The following is a 22,314-nucleotide window of genomic DNA, read 5'->3' on the forward strand; positions in this document are numbered from 1 at the left end:
CAGCTTTGCAGCCCATGCATGCCAATTAGGTTACAAACTTACAATGCATTATTCTCTTCTGTATCACAAGATGTAACAGGACTAACATCATTGCATATGGCTTCATCTCCTTCGAAACAGCACTGCTACAATGCCTTTCAAGTGGGAATTTACACTTTGTGACATTTTAGTAAAATAACATCAAATAAAACTTTCCATCATTGGAAAGAAGGAAGACATTAACCTGTGTCTCTTCTGAACATGTGTTATCTGACTCTGAAATTTAACATGCATGGATTCTTCAGGTAGAACTTTTCTACCTGGAAAGCAGATGTGGCCTATAGTGCATCTTACAGCTCTTTGGAGAGTGCATTTTATTATAGAAGCCAGTACAGGACTGTTATACTGCTAGAACTATGCACTTAATGAAGTGTCAAGTAAGAAATGATTTATGGTACCCGGTATAACAAATTATATGCTTATCTTTAAATATAAACCCTTTCCTTTATTTCCAATACACTTACATGCATAAATGCAGGGCTACAAATAATAGACTATTGAAGCTTATATATATAAATAAGTTTATGCATATACATCAGGAAGAAAAGACAGGTTTAAAGGATAAGTCACCTTAAATACTTTTGTTGTTGTTGAAGATGTTACCTGGTAGCATTACAGGTAACATCTAAGAAGAGAAAACACTATTTTGCCAGTTCTGGGAGGGGCAGGTTGATGCATGCAGTATCCATGCATCATTAGTTACCTGTTTCTCAGTACCTTCAGATACTTGTTGATCTTTGCTTCCATCTGTACAAATTTGAGCAGCAGGTGAAGGCCAAAGATTTTTTTAATGAGGAATTGTAGCTTAATGCCACATAAGCTAACAGTCGAATCCAAAGCATGGTGTTTGAAAACTCTTTTAACTAATCTTTTACTGATTATATTTATATTTGGTGGTGTCTTTTCAACACCAGAACTGCATGGTGGTTTTAAAATACAGTGTTTTGTGTATCAAACATTTATGTAAAGCATACGTAACTTGGAATTCTTACGAGCAGTACTAAATTTGTTCAAGAAGAAAATATTTTAATATTTTAATTACATGACCATTAAAGAAATATATAGATATATATCTATAGTTTTAATAATGAACTCCTCCTTAAAGAAAGATGAATTGGCAACTTTCAAACTCTTCTTCAGAATTACCTCATTTTCAAGGAAAAAAAATAGTAAATTATTTCATTACTCCCCCCTAAAATAAACCGGTTTTAATAGCAACTGCTAGAATAATCTGATAGGTAACTTTATTTGTTGAAGAATCTGATACAGTAATTTCTTGTTGGTTCTATTTGGCAATGAGGTGTCAGAAAGCAGAAGACAGGAGAGAATAACTTGTTATTTGAGCAGGCATCCCACAGATTTCCTCAGAATGCAGAAATAAGTAGTCTGTACAATTACCAAAAGGTCTAAAAGAGGAACACCACAGGTGTACTAGGTTTGATTCACAGAACTCAGAATACTGGTCAATGGAAAGAAGAAAGCAAAGGTGGGCTGCAATTTCTTCACTGAAATATGAAGTTTTCTTGATGCTTCCAGAACTAACCCTGAATGCCCATTCAGGCTTCCACGTGACAGGAATAATTACCCATTCCTAAGCACTGACACACAAATCTTCATACCAGCAAGTGAAGAGAAAGTTATGGCAGGCTAGAAAAAGAGGTTATTAAGACATTCTGGACAAATCATCAGCTCTATGAGTGAGAACAGAGATCAGAGCAGATCTTGGGGCTCAGGACACTAAACTTCTATTGCAGCCTAACGCTCAGGTGCTGTGTGAATATGGCCAGTGATTTTATGTTTCCGTTCCTCACTTTCTCTGGTCTTTATGTAGATGTCTCTGTTACAGAGGAGTCGTAAAAAGCTGAAGAAGCTAACTAAGTACAGATTTTACATTGAAAGGTAATATATTACTAAAAATAGCTCTTTTCAAGATCACTTCAAAGGCTTGTTAAAGGAAACTGTCTGCAGAGAGGGATTACAGAAGGACTGTACAGCTACCTGCTGGAACATCTCTATACAGCACTTATGTTTCTGTTACTATTTGAGTAGCACCCATTTCTGGACTAGTGTTGTAAACACTCAGGTCATCTTTGTGAGTGATGTGCAACTTCCAAGGGAAAAAATGCTTCTCAGATGGCCTGTTCCTGCTCTGAGACACCATGAGTTCAATATCCTGATCGGAGAGCAACCGAATCAGATCACCATCAAGGTCCCGGTAATTCAAAACAATGTCATCTCGGTCAAACTCCTGCCTGGTAGAAAAGAAATTGATTGATCCCCAGAAATTAAGGAATGCCTGGGAAATCTACATAATAAACAATATACTGACAACCTAATTCATTCTGCTAAAAGCCACACAGAGCCTTGGGTATCTTGGCATTCTTGGTACAGCTAGTACTAGAAATCATTCATACAGCCTCATTCATGCTGTGTGGTGTTTAAACTAAGAAATCTGACAGAACCAAGAACCATTTCCAGTAACACCATGTGCATGGTGCAATTAATCTGTGAGTTCAATAAAATCCCTATACTTAAGAGTTGACTATAGTTATTAACCACTTTTGCCTGCTTGTGGTTGGGGAGAACAAGTTACGGAATGGAGGAATATTAGTGCAGGTATTCCATTACTAATATTTGATGTTCTAATGTTTTGACGTTCAACACTAGATTGACCTAGTTTAACCTAGTTCATCAGGTGTTAGAGGTGGTTGCCTGCATCCTGAAGAAGTATATTAGACAAAAGTTTCTTGTATGGGGGTATGGCTCTGATATTAGGACAAGAAATGTAAACTTCTACCCAGCATAATTGAGTTAGAAGCGTGTGGCATTCCATAAATACTTACAACCCCAAGGCAGACTAGTGTCTGCACAGACAGCCCTGTGCCAGGTTGAAGTACAACTTCTTTAGGACACTTGAAAAGTATTTCCCACCCAAAACATGGCATTGAGTAAGCAGCATGTGGGAAATCTAGGATTGGAAGAAACTTGACAGATGTTTAAATGATATTATATATACAACTAACTTCTTGCATTGTACCTTATCAATTCCATGAGATCTCTGAATGATGGAATACTGCTCAGATCTTCTTCCACAGAGATATCCCTGTAACAAGACCAAATCTACTCATTACATACCATGAAAAGAGAATTGATGCAATTTCTTCAGCAGTAAACTGGAAAACTATCTTTTTATTACCTAATAGTGCTTGTAGTCTCATCATGGTAATAACAGCGAACTTTATTGACTGTGTCTTCCAGCTGTGGTAAATCTTTTATGATCTTCACAAAAGCACGGGGGAAAATCCCAGTGGCATCACCAGCTGTTCCCTGGAATGATAGGTAGTGTTAGAACAAAGAAAACCATGACATTCTGGCCACATACAATAAATTCTAGAATCTCATTGATTTCCATGGAAACAACAGTAAGACCTTTTCCTACTATAATCAAGGAAAAAAAAAAAAAGAGAAAGGCTATGGAAATGACCTGATGGCATCCCTACAGAAAGATTCTACAATTGTTCAGTCAAATAGAAGGTAGGGGAGTGAAACAGTCTGTAAAAAATTGAAATCAGATGGTTACCAAGGAAGGCTGTGGTATTCAAGCAAGCAGAGATATCATATCGGCAAACACACAGTATGTTCTCATCATCCTTTTTCGAAAGACTGTTGCATTGCCCAAGTTCTCTGTAATCAGACTGATGTGCATCGTGGTATGAAGTATACCGCAACTCACCCTCAGGCAAGAAACCAATTAATCACTGAAACGGAGTTTCCATCTCCTTTCTGTGGCCTTTTTGTGTTCTAATCACTTCCAAAGAATTTAAAAACATTCCAGCAGAAGCAAACGCAAATAAAAACTGAAGCCTAGAGGGCAGAAAATTTGTAAGCTAAATACAACCAAGGAAGGAAACAATTTCAAATTTGGAGTCAAGGATTCGTTCTTAACAGTAAGACCTGATTACGATACAGTTTCTCCTTGAAAGGAGCAGGCAGGACCCAAGGACTAGCCGAGCCCTTTCTACTCATCTATTTCAAGGTATGCTGATAATTCAATGCCGCTACTGCAGTCTCACCTCCAACCAGTCTTTGTTTACTCTGCTGAGTAGATAGATCAAGTCTCCCTTCTTGAAGCTGAGTTCCAGTTTACTGGTTCCAGAAAAATCAAACAGTGCCTATGGAAAGTAATAACACTGGAATTATTAATTCACAGAATTACAAAAATGAATCATTCTTTCTGTTGTGTTCTTGAGGTGAGATCATAAAGCAGCACGATAGTATGCACTTTGTCATCACAGATGAATTTCTGAGGTAAGGTCATATATACATAAGACTGCAATATGACTGTAGCCTGCAGTTCTCACAATTTCTTCTACTCAGCACACACAAAAATGCTTTGAAGAAGTAATGAAAGCACAAGGATAAACATGGCTCTGAGAGAGCTACATGCTCGGATTCTTAAAGTGGCAGGACACTGAGCACCAGAGAAATAAATATAAAGAATTTGAAAACACTTAAAAGCACTTAAATCAACATAACTGAAGACAACTGACAAAGGAGCAAGTCAACAGTGCTGAAGACAACTGAGAGCTTGAAAGCTTGAAATCCTGAGAATTAGAAACATATATCTTATTTCTGGTTGCAGTTTTACAGCTTTCAGATGCTGCCAAATATCACCAAAAAAAAAATTGCAGAAGCGTTGTGGTGTTGTGTCCTCATTTAAGAGTAACTACATGTTGGTTTTACATCCAGCTTTCAGGCCTGTATGCTGAACTGAGAGATTTGGGGGAGGCTGGGAAACTGGCTTTCAGTTAACATAGCATTTAGATGCCCCCTCTAGGGAAAAAATTAGAAAAAGGAGGTAAGCATGTGCTACCAGCCTAAGAAGCTGTTCTTGAGTAACGCCAGGTCACGAAAAATGCGTATCTCCCCCACTGTCCTTAGAGAACACAGTAGGCATTTATATGCTCTTAAAGGAGCAAAAATGACAAGGTGTTCTTTAGTCTGTGTTGAGATGGTTCTTTTGGGCTTGTTAATGCCAAGAGTTTTAATAAAAAAAGACAATGGCTACTGTTGTGCTAGGAGTTCATATGTCTACTTAACAGTGCTTTCAAAAGCCTTTTTCCATCTATTGAAAAGTTTTGGTAGGCATATTCAATATTAGCAAATTAACAGATAAAACCCAAGAGATATGACTGATCCCAGACCTGCCATACTCAGTGTATGACAAAAAAAACAAACCCAACAACTCTCAAACCACTTGCATGGGGTTTTTTTTAATCTTACATGACAAAGGCACATGTTCGAAGAAGAAAAAATATGCTCAGACAAGTACTGGTTACAAAGCAGTTCCACATGCTTAATACCACGATAATACGCAGCCAAAGACAAGGGTATAGCACTTTTCAGTAGAACACTTCTGTTACAGAAAATACTAAGATTCTTCACCTGCAAAGCTTTTAAACACAATCTGAAGTCAATGAGACTGAAGCTTATGCTTGTTTTAAATTCAATTTATAGGTATCAGTATTTCCATGTGAACCACTTGGCAGCAAGCTGTATATGTCTCTCAGTTTTGAACCTCTTGTCGTTCTAACTTCACTATGGACCTTCTTATTACTCAGGCAAGGAGGAACAGAACACTTCTTTCCGTGCTTTGTTTCATCCCCTGTTGTTAAAATCAATTGCTTTCCTGTGTCGCTTTCACTTTCCATTCTTTCCCCAGGCTTTAATTAGAAAAGGGAACTTGATCGATGAGATACCAAAGTAAAACAGAGTTTAATCTCCCATCCAATGGTAGATTGTGCAGAGCACTCACCTCAGCCCGTGGAGCTGCCATGCGATCAAAAACAGGCACTTGAGGTGAAATGCTTTTACTGCAAAGAAAGGAGACAACAGGGAGGTAAATATGTCTTTCTAGTCATCAAAAATACTACACGGTCAGTAGTGCAGTGTCTGCATTTTCATTATTTAAGAGGCAGGCAAGCCTTCCATCACTGAAGAAACTGTATGAGAATCTGTGTGCGGCGCTGAAGTAAATAAATATGGATGCAATAACATTGCCCTAGTTCTCTCAGTTTCAGTGCAGAGCAGCAGCAATCTGATGATGTCTGCTGCTGAGAACAGATGGAATTTTCAATACAGTCAGTATCCTGGACCTCTCTTCTACAGCACTGCTCAGCCCCCCTACTCTGCCTTATAGGCATCCCTGTTTCTAGCATTTATGGCATTTAGTTCAATCTCTGCAATCATGCAAACATCCAGGAATGCATACACTCATGCAGTTTTTGCACTGTTCAAGTGTAAAGGAAGCTGGTCAACTTTGCTATGTTGAAAGGAAAACTAATTTGACTGAAGGGTAATGATGTCTACTTAGCAGTTCTCCAAAGGGGTGTCAATGCTGCTATGTAGGACAGGCCCCTGTTTAGACAAAGGACAGGAAAAAATAAGCATTCAGTTTCATTTAGTGTCTGAACCAGATCTCACTGAACTCAGTGTCAAAATTCACATTGACTACAGTGGTGCAAGCCATGTCCATAAGCTTGGCCTGTATATTCTGTACATTATAATAGATATTACCAGTAAAGAATTAGCAACAGATAGAGCTGAGCAGCATTTTTTTACAAGCAAGCTACACGCTCATTTTGGAATTTTCCTTTACTGCAAAGTACTGCATTGACTTTACACATTTGAGGTTACTGAAAACAAGAAATACCCTGTGTTCACTCCAGCACAAAGATCCCCGTATTAGAACTTCATGAGAAACGCAGTGGTGACTCTCATCTCTCTCGTCCCCCCCAAAACGGGGCAGCATCTCTTACATCAAGCAATTCTGAAAAAACATGTCAATCACTTACATTCGGCGTGTCCGTGGGCGAAGCCGCCTCAGTCTGTGAGGCACCTGTTCACTATCAAAGGTTGAGTGGTAGAAGAACAGCCGTACCTCTTCATCCATCAACACCCAAACGGGTAGGCAGAGTAGGTTCTGTGCCAAGAGCAAGTAGGAAGCAGAGTGTAACAGTGGGGGAGACCAATCCTCTATTCACTTACACGTAACAAATATGCTTCTGACCTACAGGATCATGAAGGATATTAATTACTGCCAGAAATCTCCCTCCTCTCCCTTCTCATGCAGGAGGATGTGGCTGAACTGCTGACAGTTTCTCCTGTTTACTCCTGGAGTTGGCCAATCTATTGCTTCACTCTTTTTGTGCCTGATTTACTGCAGAAGGAGTAAATTGCTCTTATGTTTCCTTCAGAACATGAATGACTGTGGAAAGAAGGCAAGTACTGGAAGTCTTGGCCAGTGCTGAAGACATTTACTGATTTAAAGTCAGGTCTTCTGTTAACCTGCACACAAAGAATTTTTCTCCACAATGTTACTGGCTGTGTCTTCACTGTAGAGCAGGTACACCCAGCAGCCCAAACCACTCTCCGAGTTCCTTAGGTGCGCATACCAACTCCGCATTCACACAATATGTGGAGATTCACCATTTCCTCATACGTACTTGGGTTTCGCTTTGGTTTTTTGTTTTCGGTGGGTCTTGTTTGTTTGGGCAAAGGGGAGTGTCATAGGGATGTGTACCTATGTGAAGGCAAGGAGTGAGCCTTTAAACTGCATACTGCAGCAGATCCTGCAATCTGAACAATCTGGGGAATAGGACTGCAAGCTTTCCTGCTGTATGGATGCCGTGTCTTCAGGAAAAGCAATACAGAGAGAAGCAGATACCTAAGATACAAAACTGTCTCTTAGCTGATTTCAGGGGGTAAGTGTCTGCAGCACTCAGTACAATCTCTACCTTAAGATGAAGTCTTACCTTCATGTAGGCATTTAGGATAGGAATCCTATTCTCAGCAATTTCCTTTTTGGCCCCAACATAAACTTTTCCTGGAAAATATAAAACCTGTGACAGTTATTGAAGAAAAAAAGAAAACCAACCAAAACCTGTTGTCTGAGGCTGGCAGGGAGATGAAGCAATCAGTAGAAAGTAGGATCTCCAGGAAAATACGTATTTTCTAGAGGATTTTAGGTTTATAAATGAATTTTACTACAAGTGGAGGGACTGTAAATAGAGCTTGACTTCTCCAGCATCCACAGCTGGGAACTTGTTCCTTGTCACAACTATTTGTCTACAACGTGCTCCTCTTTAGTACAGCCTGAGGCTGATAAAGCTGCTAATCATGCACAGATTTGGTGCTGACAGCTTACCTGGCAGTATGGGGAGTGTGCAGGTAAAAGGGCTATTTTTGCTTTCTGCTCCATACTTCTCCTCTAGTTTGGTGTGAAGAGCATAGAACTGACGATAACGCCGGAAAATCAGGTATCTGCCACCACCTTTAACCTTTACTTCAATGACAAACAGCTGAAACAGAGACGGAGGATTCAGGCTAATGTTCATACTTATAAATACTTAGCAAATTAAAGTGAGGCATACAATAGGAACATAAGATCAGTGCTCCAGTAGTGGAAATATTGTCTCAGGGGCAGAGCGCAAAGCAAGCTGTTAGTTGAGTATCTGCAGACTTAAGTATTAGAAAATAACAAGTTAGCACCAAACAGTGTGGTGTATGTGAGCATTCCCATGGATCACGTCCCTGCGACTGCTTTCTGTTACATAATCTTAAAAGGAAACCTGAAATGACAAGATGATGCTTTATGCTTACACACCTTCCCACAGTGACAAGCAAAACATATTAGGGAGGTAAATACAGATATTTTACATCAGGATGCTTTGGGCACCTAACTCAATAGATAGACATGTAAGTGAATTGATTTTCAGAGAAGAAAGCATTCATACTTCATCTTGACTTCAAAGCACACAATTTCAGAAAATACAGCCTGACCTCCTCCAACCACTATCTTCTTATCTCTTGCCAAAGTTGCTTTGCTCTAAAGAAGCCCGTGATTTCCATACACTGACCTCTGAGTCACATTGCAGCCACATCCTTCAGAAAACATAAGGACAGAGCAACCAAGCATCACTATATTCCAGAATAAAACATGCATACTGCAGTGGGAAGGTTTTATGAGCAATGTGTCCAGCAAAAGCAGCATACCCTGCAGAAGTCAGACTGAGCTGGCCTTATCAAAAACCCCTCTTCAGAAAATCTCCGAGTGCTTTTCCCTACTATTCTCCCCCTGTGTGCTTTTTCATGACTTACTAATAGGCCACATTCTGCAGAGATGGAAGCACCCTAACTTACTAGTACCGTAGGACAATGAAAACAAGACCTTCCCCTTCTACCCTCTTTGAATTCCTTTCCCTCTATCTTCACAAAAGGTACAACACTCTTAACAGGAAATTAATCATAAATTAGGTAAGAATGTAGAAAACAAGCAATGTTAGAGGATATCCCGGTCTCATTTCACCCAGACAATAAATTTTTAGACTAAATCTGTAATAGACTAACCTCCATGCCAGAAAAAAGAAGCACTGAGAAGTTCTCCACACATAACTATTCATGCCAAAAAGCAACTACACCAGATTAATAGCATTTTTGCTTCCCTCAACCAAACCAGACACAGATGAGGACATATAGAGACAGAATAAATCTTCCTTCTTACGTAATAATTAGAAAAGCCCTTCTTCTCTTCAATATCTGCAATGTTAGCTGAAACAGGTACATCATCTGGAAGCTGGTCAAAATCACTATGAAGCAAGAGGAAAATATTTAGGTTACTCATTCTGACATTAGCCTCTGGAGGTCTCTGTGCCATACAGAGCAAAGATAACTAATCATCATCACATTGTCTAGTGTCAAACCCGGAAAGACAGAAACCTGTAGTGTCATTCTCTTCCTCTGGAGGTCTGATCTTGAGATATCAAGGTTCTGTACTTTCAGCATAAGTCACAGAATCACAGAACGGTTTGGGTTGGAATGGACCTTAAACATCATCCAATTCCAGTCTCCTGTCATGGGCAGGGACAACTTCCGCTAGACCAGGTTGCTCCAAGCCCTGTCCAACCTGCCCAGTGGCTACTGTGAAGATTCATCAAGCCTGAAAAGCATCCCTATTGTTCCTAGGCTTGCTGGAGTAGCAGGACTACAAAAGAAACATTAGAGCTGGTAAGATTTTCCTGAGAAATGTGATCAACTGTAGATGCATTCTTAATCATTCCTTCAGCATCCAGTAGACTTAGAATAATAACTCTGCAGCAGTATCTCTTATTCTACGGAGATCATTATATCCATGATTTATGCTGTTATTATCACTGCAGCAAATACAAAACAGTTCTGAGAAAAGAGCTTGTTGCGCTGGGTGCTGTAGAAACTGGCAGTACAAAGCTAAATCCTAAAAACCTTACACTTTGTGTGTAAGATCCATACAGTGTGCCTTATACACATAAGAAACAAGGGAAGGATAAGCACAAACAGAAAAAAGGTAAAGAAACAAAGACATAGTATTGTTCTATATCATAACCAGTGATGCCTGCACCAGCTATCAAAATGTCAAGTTTTTCTGCAAACATCACAGTAAAGCAGACTCTTAAAGAGGCTTTGAAAAAAGAATGGGTAGCCCAGCAAATATTTACAGGGAGACTTCCCAGTCACAGCAGATAACAGGAATCAAGCACAAAGATACTTGTTTGAAAATGTCAAAAATGCTTGAAAGAACACATGATAGGTTAGAATAAGCTTTGCAAATTCTAGAAAGTACTGGATTTGAAGTAGGATTTGAGGCAGATCCCTGCAAGAATACCTAAAAAGCAGCCATATGACCACACTTTCATGTTTCTTGTCCATACTGTCCATACAGTAAAACAGCATGGCTTGGCAGATGCTTTTGCCTCTGGGACCTTCCCTATGGTACAATATTTTTGACAAACAGAAGACAAATTCACTTCTGTTTCAATCTTACAACTCAATGTTGTTAGAGTGGTATTTGTATTAACACAGAAGTAAAAAGGATAATAAATGAGGTAGAGAGAAAGAGAAACTTTAAAAAGGATCATCTCAAAAATGCCAAGCTGACATAATGTTAAATATTCTGATATTACAAAAAACACGGTGGTTGGCTCAGTTTATTCTGCTAGGAGAATATCCCAAGCAGGGGATTCCACACTATGTAGCCTGTCTGGAAGGCTGAAGTAATGATGCAAAGACTTGCAGTAGTTTGCTGTACAAGGAAAATGACATGAATTGGCACCACCCACAACACCATAAATACTACTACTTACTGTGAAGAGGGATGTGGTTATGGAGATCAAGAGATATAATTAGTCATATCACAAACCCTCATATCACAAACCCCAGTAAAAGGGAAACTGTTTACAGCTGTAAAGAGGACAATGACCCACTACTCTACTATCCTACATGGTGAATATTCCCCACAGAAAGAAAGTTGATTCCACCTTAAGGAAATGTCTATTTTATAAACTGAGCAGTGTAGTAGTGTGGAAGCTACGATAATAAGAAGTCTTTTAGAATTGTCGAAGAAGCTTGCATCCAAATTAAATGAACAGATCGTAGCAGTTACACGGAGGTTTGTGGGGAAGTGGATGGAGGGAGAGACATATTATTACCTCTTTTCTCGCAGCTGTCGGGGAAGAGACATGGTTTCCAGCTTCTTAAATCCAGATGGCTAAGTCCTGTTCCTCCACTTCCGCGGCAGTTCTTGGTTGAATAGGATGAACAGAGTCAAAGAAATTCTCCCTGTGTGAATCAGGCCACTGCAAGGCCTCAGAGATCTTTTATTAAAGTTTCAGTGTCAGACGATTTCTTACGTACTTCCCCACCCCTACGAGATTGAGGAAGTACAAGAGAAAAAACAGTTATAAAGAAAGACTGTTCTGTGATGTCTGTCATGCATTGAAACTGCCACGGTTGAGAAACCAAAAGCCCAACAAAAAGCAGAAACTATGAGCTGCATATTCCATTGTCCACTTCTTCACCAACACGTTTTCCTCTGTGGAAAGCCAATGAGTGGGCTCAACCAATTCTGTTTTGCCCCAGCTAAAATGTACCCAGTCACCTCTACATTAATGTTTCTAAACTGGGATGAATACTTCTGGTTTAGTGATGGACTTGGCAGTCCTGCGATAAAGGTTGGAGTTGATGATCTTAAAGGTCTTTTCCAACCTAGTTGAGTCTACAGTTCTATGATCCCTTCTTCAGGCTATGTGATTCCTGCAAACCCTCTTTTCCATGGACCAAGAGCCAGGAGGTGGAGCTAAAGAATAAATTTTAAAGTGGGAACAGAAAGCATGGTCAGGAAATGCAGCCTTGTCAAACGCATAGGTACCAGAGTATCAGGCAAAGGAGACTAGGCAATGAGCTTTGAAGGACCAATGCAAGTAAGACATGAGTCCTTGAAAGAGCAGTCACCTTTTCAGCTTCATGTGCTCGAAACAATCCACATTTAGCAGCTACAAAGAGAGGATAATGGCTCTCCCAAAGACAATCCTGACTGCCCTGCCTTGTACACAAAGGATAGCGATACAGTATTTGTATAACATCAGTTCACAGTTTTCAAGAAGAAAATAAAAGGAAAAAGTGACAATTAACCATCATTTCCTTACACTGCAGATAGGTTGCAGCATAGCCTATCTGCCTTAGTCAAAAGCTGTCATGTGTAGTACCTCTGCCTCTCCATTTCAGTCTTCAATTCTCTTTCATTTTCATGTTCAATACATATTTGGTTCTTTCACCACCTTCTGCTGTTTAGCACAAAAATTCTCATCTGAATGGAGCAAAAGTCAACCAGCATCCTTCAAAATAAAACTCTATTTACCACTGTAATCACCAGCCTTGGGAGTAGGCTGCATTTCACTGCATTTTAATGAAGTAAATTCTTCGCCCATCTCTTTCCCATGGATAACAGAAGGCACCATCGTAGAACTTGAGAGGGGATATAGTGTCTTTTGATCAGAAGGGAAAAGGAGAAGCTACAAAATTCTGAACTTTATTTTCTGAGTGATTTGCTACTGTATGCTGCCCACGCAGACTTGACAGAGGAGTTGTAAGTGGCGGTGTTGGATGTATTTCCCCAGACCTTCACACACTGCTGTGCATTCCACATTCTTGATTAGGCCTGCTAAATGTGCAGTCCAGTCCTCATGTAACCTAAAGTCAGGCTCATTATTCTTTCCTTTGCATTGAGAGAGACAATAAACAAGTTTTCCAATTGCAATCCTCTCACTTTCTCCTAACATTCAGAAGGTAAAGGAGCAGATCACCTTGACCAGAACTCTTAATCACAAGATCAATATATATGAACGCATGAAAATTCAGAGGGGACCTCCTGACACACACAAATAAGACTGTGGAAAGCACAAGAACTGGGCAAACTTTAATAGAAGTGAAAGAGAAAGGCCAGAGGGGTGCTTTTAAGGTAACTGTTTATATTTGACTCATATCATAGTTTTGACAAGAAAATCATAAAAAGGATATTGTAATCTTTTCAAATTTCCTGGAGGATAACCTAGATACCGTGCAGGTACATCTTTCAAGAGACAGAGGATATGCCACGATGCAAAAACATCTGCTCATTGTTTACCTGGAAATACGCCTTTTCAAGAACAAGTTGACAAACAACCTCACAGACAAATTGTCTAAGCAACTGTTTTGCTGTAAACCAAGTAAAACAAATTGAAAGCAGCTCCTCAATTTCACTACTCTGTACTAGAGATTATTGCCAGTAATAATACTAATGTGCCAGAATAATGCTAACCCTGCTAAGGCTTAGACACTTCTAGAAAATTTAAAGTTTGGCTAGGCAGCGTGCTGGGGCATTTCATTTAAGTCATGCTTTGCCTTGAAAGGTTGGGACAGATGACCCTTGAGGTCCCTTCCCATCTGGTATTCTATGATTCTAAGGGAGTTTCTGATTCTGCAATATTTTCTTGCTCTGAACTAAACCAAAACCAAGACAAAAAGACAAATTCCTGCCTCAGAATAGTGGATAACTGATGGGTGAGAGGGCTCACCAAAGCTACAAGAGACTAAGATTTAAAACACTGCTTTGCCATGTTCGTCTATTTGGGCTGAGGAAATGGTCTGAGCCTAGTCAAACCCACTTTCTCTCTCTGCTCAAATAACTACTTTATTATAGACAAATGAAATTAATGTCCATTACAGAATTGATACAATAATGATAATACCCATGTCAAGAGATATGACTGCATTAGGAAAGTATCCCATTTCATCAGCTGACAAGGTCAGTCCTCAGTTTTGAGAAAACCCATCCGTACACCATGGGTGGCATGCTCATTATGGCACTATGCACCGGTTCTTTTCAATGAGCAAGAGAAAGCAGTGCATCCAGGTGCAAGAAATACTAACGAATTAATTAAAGGAGACTACTCAGAAAATCCTCAGATGATTGAATCATGACCATATGTTGACACCATTACGTACCTTTTCGCAGTTCACCACCTACTATATTATTTTGGCCGTGCATGCCTGTGAGCTGTGAAATTGTGGCCTTCTGTCTAACGCGCATGTTGTTAGAAAATCCTTGCACAAGGATACATAGCGCCTTGGAAATCTGAAAGTATCAGCTATAGCCAAACAGCCAGAGCAACCAAGCAATTTTAATGAGAAAATGGGAATGTAGTCCCAAATCACAAAAGTAACATGAACCACTAATAAAAGTTAAATCAAAGGAACACAGCAAAAATACTCAGCTGAATCAATTCTGATGACAGCACTACATACCATGTTTACTAGGGCAGCAGCTGCTGTATTGTTTTGGCTGTGCACGCTCTAGAATAATGGCTTCTCTCTAATGCACCTGATGTTAGAAAAGTGCTGCATAGTTATGTTCAATCACCAGCCATAGAACAGATTTGTTTAGTGACAGGTAAAAGTGAACAAGAACAATATTCTTAAAAGGTTTCTGGTCTCATCACAGGTTAATGTGTAAAGGAAAATAATTTTAACAATGACTGCAAGGAAACTGAACATCAAATAGAAACACAGCAGAGTTCACTTGCAAGATACTTTCATTCAACCTATTTTTTTTCAAAGGATATATGGAATACTGGTTTCCGTAGCATATACACCATTAGCAGTTGAGTGTCTTTTGTGGTTGCTTGAGACTGAGCTGCAAATGATAATACTGTTTTGGGAAAAGTGATATGGGACTATATTCCATTTTCCATTCATATTATATACTTGTACAGATTTTGCTTTTATGGTTACCATCAGCTTTCCAAAATGCTTTAAGACACTTCTACAATATTTATGTTCAAATACAGCCATGTTTAAACTCATTATCATTATTATAATAGCACATGAATAATAAATTACAGCTCCATGAAATTTTTTGACAAAAGTTACCTAAAATAAGCTACTCATGTCTGCCTTGTAATCCCTGGTGCGCTTTTGCAGGTAGTGCTACAAAATCCTTAGAAGGCAGTTGGTCCAGTGGTAAGCAAAGCGATCCTCTTTCTTCAATATATGCTTTCTGTACAGCTGAAAACAGACCTATCCCTCCCCTCCCAAAGAAAGCCTCAAGATAATGGCTCAATCCATATTGGCTGAATGCATGGATACTCTCCCTGTTACACGTTGTGCGGGGAGGAAAAAAAGCACAGAGTATATAAACACAACATGGGACTTTTCCTTTGATATCAATCTGGACACAGTTTTTGTGACTGGTTGTTTAGGGTGAAAATTAACTAGTAGGCATTTGCAGAAGAGGACTATGGTCATGCCCTGCTGATGTCAACACAACTAAACAATCCGTCGTGAACTAAACAAATTTAAAGGTCAGCATCTACCTCTGTTCCTGACAGTGAAACCGACGGTGTCATTTCCAGAATAACTTGCTACTCAAAATGAAACATCTTTACAGAACCAAATGTTAAAGGAACAGCAGCTTTGTTTGTTTAATGACATTCAACAGTATCACTCTGTGTTTTGATAGTTTGTGATGCCATAGCCAGATCTCACTAGCTTTTCTTCTGCAGAGCAGTATCACAAGCACTATTATGATCTTCTTTTCTGTGGAAAACAATTCTTCCTTCACAATAGACCTGCTTCCTTTAGAAATCTTTTAAAAAGAGATAAGATTTCTCTCTGATATAGTAAGATCACTTGAGATTGGAAGAGTTAGAGGAAATCTTACCAGAACAGTAACTTCTCCTTGATGAGCAATGGGACTTTTTGTTCTTGCAGAGCTCAGATGTATATCGATGCCCAAGACTAAGCGAGAAAAATGGAAGCTGAGAAACAGCAACAGAACATTCCTTCACCCAGATAGCATATAATTTCCAGAATAAAAGAGGCAAACAGGGAAGAAATAAGGCAGAACTTGCCACTGCTACTGTGTATGATAGATGTGGGCTGGAGGTGGACTCGTATGTCAAAATCTGGTAACTGGCCATTGCAGACAAAGAAATAGAATAGTTCCATCTAAGAACTCCTGGGAGACCTATGCCTACAACCATGCCTCCAGAAGCTTAAAACCTAGTTTTAAGTGCATAGCAGCAGTGACCCTTTGCGGCAGGAGACTCTTTATGGTTTAGTCTTCTAACCATCTTGAGAGACAAAAATCTGTTGGAGTTACTGCTATTCAAGACAAAGAAAATCCCACTTCACCTGTTTCACAAGTTTGAAAGACCTGTCAAAATTACTCAAAAAAAAAAAAAAAAAAAAAAAAAAAACACAAAAAAATTTGCAGAACTTTCCCAAATCTCAGAATAGGGTTGGAATTTGCTAGAATCTGCAGTGGTATATTCAGACCATCCTACACTGTTCCTAATAGTTTAATTTCCCCATCCATTTGCTGAAATCCTGGGACCAAATTCCTTTTACTTAATTTAGAAACTTTAGATAAGTGCCTTTAGTTAAGTGGAAGTTCTCTGAACAGATAATGAAGAAAGAAAGGCACCACTGGCCAGTAAAACACACCTCAAGTGGGCCAACTCCTGCTCTGAAGGTTTTATCTGTCTCAATGGAATATACATAAATTATAAAGTAACTATATTCGCAATTTTGTCACTTAAGGTTCCTAAAGTTAAGGAAATAAATCTGTGCCTTAGTGTGGACCTAGTTATTACTGGTACAAAGGTACCTTCCCATTTGGGACTCAGCTATATTTGGATATGCACTTTTACACTGGTCTAATTGTCTTTACCCTAGGGGAGTTGTACTACTTAAGCTACACTGATATAGTAAAAGCAACACAATTTTCTTGTCAGACATACCCAGTCTGCTCATTATACAGAGCTTATGGCTCATTCGCTCATGGTTCATAAATTGGGACAATATTCCCTAATAAAACTGGGGGGTAAGAGGCCTAGAGATTAGGATAGGCAGGCAAGTTGCAAATACAGAGGCAGTAACTATCAAGATGCTGTAATTTTCAAAGTATTCCTCACAGCATATACTTACAGCTTGTCTCACCTGCTGCCTCACATACAGGCCGTTCATTACTTCAGCCTTTATTCCTTGAAAGATGAACTCGTGGAATGAGCCCACCAATTACCATACCAAAGAGCAACCTGATCTCAAGCCAGCTGCCAGTCTGTCCATTCCAAGTGTGGAAGGCTGGAGTCTGTTTCTCCCATACCTCAGCAGGCAGAAGGCTGCCTTGTTATGTGATGCCGGGTCTAAATAAGAGACCTCACTATTAACTGCATTCAGTTCAGCCACTGGCTTCCTATGTGATTCCTTATGTCTCAGTTTTGCCACCCGTAAAATGGGGCTGACAGTAATACTTTTCTCATGGGGGGGCAGTGAGGAGGAAAATGATTAATAGAGATATAATTCTTCAGGAAAGTCAGGTGAAAAGTGAGAAACTCCAACAACCATTATCTTAGCAACCCATCTGCACTCAAAATCACCTACAGAGCAAGGTGAAAAAACCACGAAAACGTAGCTGTTCAAAAATGTGCCAGCAATGCTCTAATGCCCAGAGCAGAACTTATTCCCAAACCCTTAGAAAAGAACGCAGTTGCTAAACCATTATTTACGTTAAACAGCAGTAGCAAATGGGCCTGCCCAGACTACAGAAAAGGAGGAAACAAAATGAAGAATAGCTTTCTGCCCTCGGGCGCTATCTAACCTGGGAATACATTATCCTGCTTGAGGATTGCTTCAATAATCTGAGCCAAACAAAGGTAATGGGGCACACTGAAGTTGTGATTTCAAGACATGAGTATACGGTGATGGCATCAGCTTAGGAAATTCCCTGTCCTCACATGCTCTTGCTCTTTCCTACCCCACAGGATGCCACATCTGAGGCTGTGCTGCAAAATACATCAGCTAACTAATCCAGCTGTAAATACTTTTTTTTTTTAAGCCACAGATTGATTTCCCAGCCCAGCTCACAGGACAGACATCAATATGGAGAATAAATGGAGAGGAATACATAAAAAGAGCATTGCCTGATAACTCTGACTCATGAAAGCACTCTGACGACACAGTGAATGTATGTGTGTACATGTACATCCCCAAACAATTCAGGCAAGTGTACATTAATGTCTCCTGGCAATCCACCTCCACATACAGATGCTAATGCAGCCTCTCTGACGCATATGCTCCAGGGCATTCTAACACCAGTGTGGCAAGGATTTTACTGCTTTTATGATGTAAGGAGCCAAAACACACCCTGAGACCATGTCCTTTTCTGCAACAGTTTTTCTGAATGAGCTAGCTGCTAGTGAGAGAGTATCTGAAGAATCCAGTCCTTGAATAGATGCTTCTCTCTGCTTTAGTGCCTTTGCCCTGCTTGCCAGCACTTTATTTAGTTTTCCAGATTTCACTATAAACAACATGTATAAGCTGCTGCACGATCTGAATGTAGTGCCATTACAATGGGTTTCTCACCAGGAATCAGACCACCGGGAGGTGGAATGGGCAGAACACTCCACGTCAATAGCAATTCTTCATGAGTGAAAACTGATTTCCTTGTGAAAAGGCAAAATGTAAGAAATCTCCAGAATAAAGGAAAAAGAGCAAGCAAAGGGAGGGGGAAAGAGAAGAAAGATCAAACACCCCATTATTAAGATATACAATAACATCTATTTACTACCTAAAAAATCTTTGCTTCAAGCCAGAGGGTTATGATATGCCTGCTGCAAAAGAGTAAAAGGTAGAGGGGGAGGGATGTCCCGTTCCAGTTCTTTCTGTTCCACCTCTCGCCTATGAGTTCTGCTGAATGTGACATTTTTCCCTGGCGTCTAATACACAGAACTCTGCTGCTAATTTTATGCACAGAGTTCTCATGCTGTGTAATTTGAGGCCAGAGACTCCTCCAACAGCCTGCCAGACAGAGAACACACCCTTCAACACTGCCTCTGCTGCAGAGAAATGGGGGAAGGGAGGAGGAAATGAGCCAAACAAGAAACAAGCTTCCGAACTTGTCCAAGATGTTTGGCTGAATCTTGGCTCTCAGATCTACCAGGGATCTATTTCCAGCTTTCCCTGTCCTGTTTGTGAACAGAGAGATCAAGTGGATTTGCCAGCATATATATATTATATTATATATAATATATTCCACTAACATGAGGATGGACAAGTAACCTTCAAGACCTGATCTGATTTAATCAAAAGGGGATTCAACTGGAGGTATCCCCATTAAACAACTACTTTTCTAGTCCTTTGTGACAGGACATCCCTCTTTGTTTCCAGTTAACTGGACCAATTCTTGCTACAGCCTCTTAGTGGAATCATCACTTTCCACAAGAGAGAAAGTACTGAATTAGACCCATTTTTGATACTACTTACTTCTACCCTGATGTTTACAATGCCAGAAGGAGAACCTCTTACCACTGTCTTCTCTCAGCTCCAATTTTTCTCTCTCTTGACTGTATCAACCAACAGTGAGGGAAGTGCAGGTTAAAAAGCAAAAAAGAAGCTTTGATAATAGAATTATACCAATAACTCCTCCTACTGCAAACAGTTTATGCCAGAACAAAGTAAACTGTACTGCCTAAAGACTTCTTTGGATGGTACAGCATCATCCTCACCAGTGCTTCTTCTCTTAGAATTATGTTGGCCACCAGTATTAAATACAAACTTGGTCTTAAAAAGAACCCACAACAGATATGTATATATCAGGCCTCATTGTACAGCAAGTGCTATTATAGCCCACAGACCTAACTGGGACTAAATAAAACCTCTCTTGAGAATTTGAGGAGAACTGGGCCTTCTACTGCTGTTCAGGTGCAACAGAACATCATGAGTTTTGGCATCCAGAGAACTTTCTTTGCAGCTCCACTCATCATGAAATATGTGCCTATGTTGAGAGAACAAGCAAAAGACTGGGAAGAATAAAGACCTCTCTATTATATAAGCCTTTTTTTCCACTGCCAGACAGCATGGCTGCCAAGCAGAACTATACTTGCAGATCCATGATACTTGCAATACTGCTGGCCAGCCTTGCTTTTTCCTCTTCTGTCATTGTTTATCTCCTTTATTTCTCCTTTTACATGGCCTAGTATCTATGGTGTGGGACAAACAAAGTGGAATTAAAGAGGAGACATAGCTAGACTCTTCTTCTAGGTGGACAATGAAACGACGATCACAAGTTGCAAAAAGGGAAAAATCTCACTGGACATAAGTAAAATAATTCAACATGGCACTGGAACAAGGGCCCAGAAAGGCTATGGGACCTCCATCGAGGAAGAGTTACAAACTTTGACTATATAAGCTTGACCTTTCTTTTATATCAGCACAGCTTTGAGCAAAGCATTGCATAGATGACATCCAGTGACCACTTGTAACCTTATTTATTCTATGTTCAGATACCAGATGCTATCTTCAGCCAATCAAAGTCTCCATCAGTTACTGGTCACCTTACCCAAGACAATCTGCTTGACCTAAATTAAAATCTCAAGTGCATTTGGCAACTGTGAAAATTTCAGACAGCCTACAGTACAGTGCTACAAAATTACATTTCCTGTATGTTGTGGTTTAAGCCAGTCGGCAAGTCAGCTACACAGTTTCTATTTCCACCCCCCTCGCCCCAAAAGGATGGAGAGGAGAATCGAAAGAATGTAACTCCCACGGGTTGAGATAAGAACAGTCCAGTAACTAAGGTATAACACAAATCACTACTGCTGCCACCAATAATAATAATGATAAGAGAAATAACAAGGGAAGAGAATACAATACCACCCATCGAAAATGAGCCCGACAGAGCAGAGGACGTGCCCTTCCGGGTAACTCCCAGTTACATCCCCTGGCATGACATGCTGTGGTATGGAATACCTCTTTGGCTAGTTTGGGTCAGGTGTCCTGTCCCTGCTTCCTCCCGGCTTCCCCTCCTCCCTGGCAGAGCATGAGACTCACAAAGTCCTTGGTCAGTGCAAACATTCTGATCAGCAACTGAAAACATTGTTTTTTATCAGTACTGTCCCCAGGCCGAAAGTTAAAAACCAGTGCTGCACCAGCTATTAGGAAGGAGAAAAACTGATTGCTGCTGCTGAACCCAAGACACTGTATAAAAATTTAAAAAAAAAAAAGGAATGGGAGGAAACACAAGTTCTCCTAAAAACAAGATGTCGTGGTTTAAGCCCAGGCCGTAAATCAGAACCACGAAGTCCACTTCCCCCCCCACCTTTCTTCCCTCCGCTTCTGGAGGGACGGGGAGGAGAATCAAAAGAATGCAGCTCCCACGGGTTGAGATAAGAACAGTTTAATAACTAAGGTGTAACACAAATCACTACTGCTACCACCAATAATAATAATGATAAAGGAAATAACAAGCAAGAGAATACAACCGCTCACCAACCGGTACCTCACCCCCACCCTGCCATGATCCAGCCCTTCCGGGAACTCTCAGTTCTACCTCCTGGGCATGACGTGCTGTGGTATGGAATACCTCTTTGGCTAGTTTGGGTCAGGTGTCCTGTCCCTGCTTCCTCCCGGCTTCTCCTCCTCCCTGGCAGAGCATGAGACTCACAAAGTCCTTGCTCAGGGTAAACATTCTGACCCACAACTGAAAACATCAGCTTTATCAGTATTATTCCCAGGTCGAAAGTCAAAACACAGCACTGCACCAGTAGAAAAAATGACTGCTACTGCTAAACCAGGACACAAGACTTCTGAAAACAATGCCTTTAATAACTCAAAATATATTGATGGATATTCTTGGACTGGATTGCAAGTAAGAAGCCATCAACCGACCTCTGTGCCTTGCTTATATTACCCACCTCATACATCTGCAAATTCTTTTCTTTTGAACAACAAATTTTCCCTCACCATTTTCACACACACCCATCCCCGAGCCCATCTTCCTTTTCAACCTGCTTTCTTCTCCACCTGCATTTTTTGATCCCTATCTCACCCTTTATTCTTCTAGTTCTAAATCTCTGACTCTGAGTT

General features: G+C 40.1%; 1 protein-coding gene across 1 annotated transcript; it reads right to left on the minus strand.

Moving 5' to 3' along the window:
• Positions 1–2,062: 2,062 nt before the first annotated feature.
• NCF4 (neutrophil cytosolic factor 4) lies at positions 2,063–11,686 on the minus strand (the record flags this gene model as incomplete). Its single annotated transcript, XM_080635748.1, has 10 exons — positions 11,562–11,686; positions 9,602–9,686; positions 8,246–8,399; positions 7,854–7,924; positions 6,894–7,021; positions 5,855–5,912; positions 4,113–4,211; positions 3,236–3,366; positions 3,077–3,142; positions 2,063–2,291 (listed from the first exon to the last, which is right to left on the minus strand). Exons 1-10 carry the CDS (start codon positions 11,591–11,593, stop codon positions 2,063–2,065), a joined length of 1,053 nt encoding a protein of 350 aa, XP_080491874.1. The 5' UTR covers positions 11,594–11,686.
• Between the last annotated feature and the right edge of the window lie 10,628 nt (positions 11,687–22,314).

Source organism: Psittacula echo (assembly GCF_963264785.1).
Source record: "Psittacula echo genome assembly, chromosome: 1".
Classification (NCBI taxonomy): Eukaryota; Metazoa; Chordata; class Aves; order Psittaciformes; family Psittacidae; genus Psittacula; species Psittacula echo.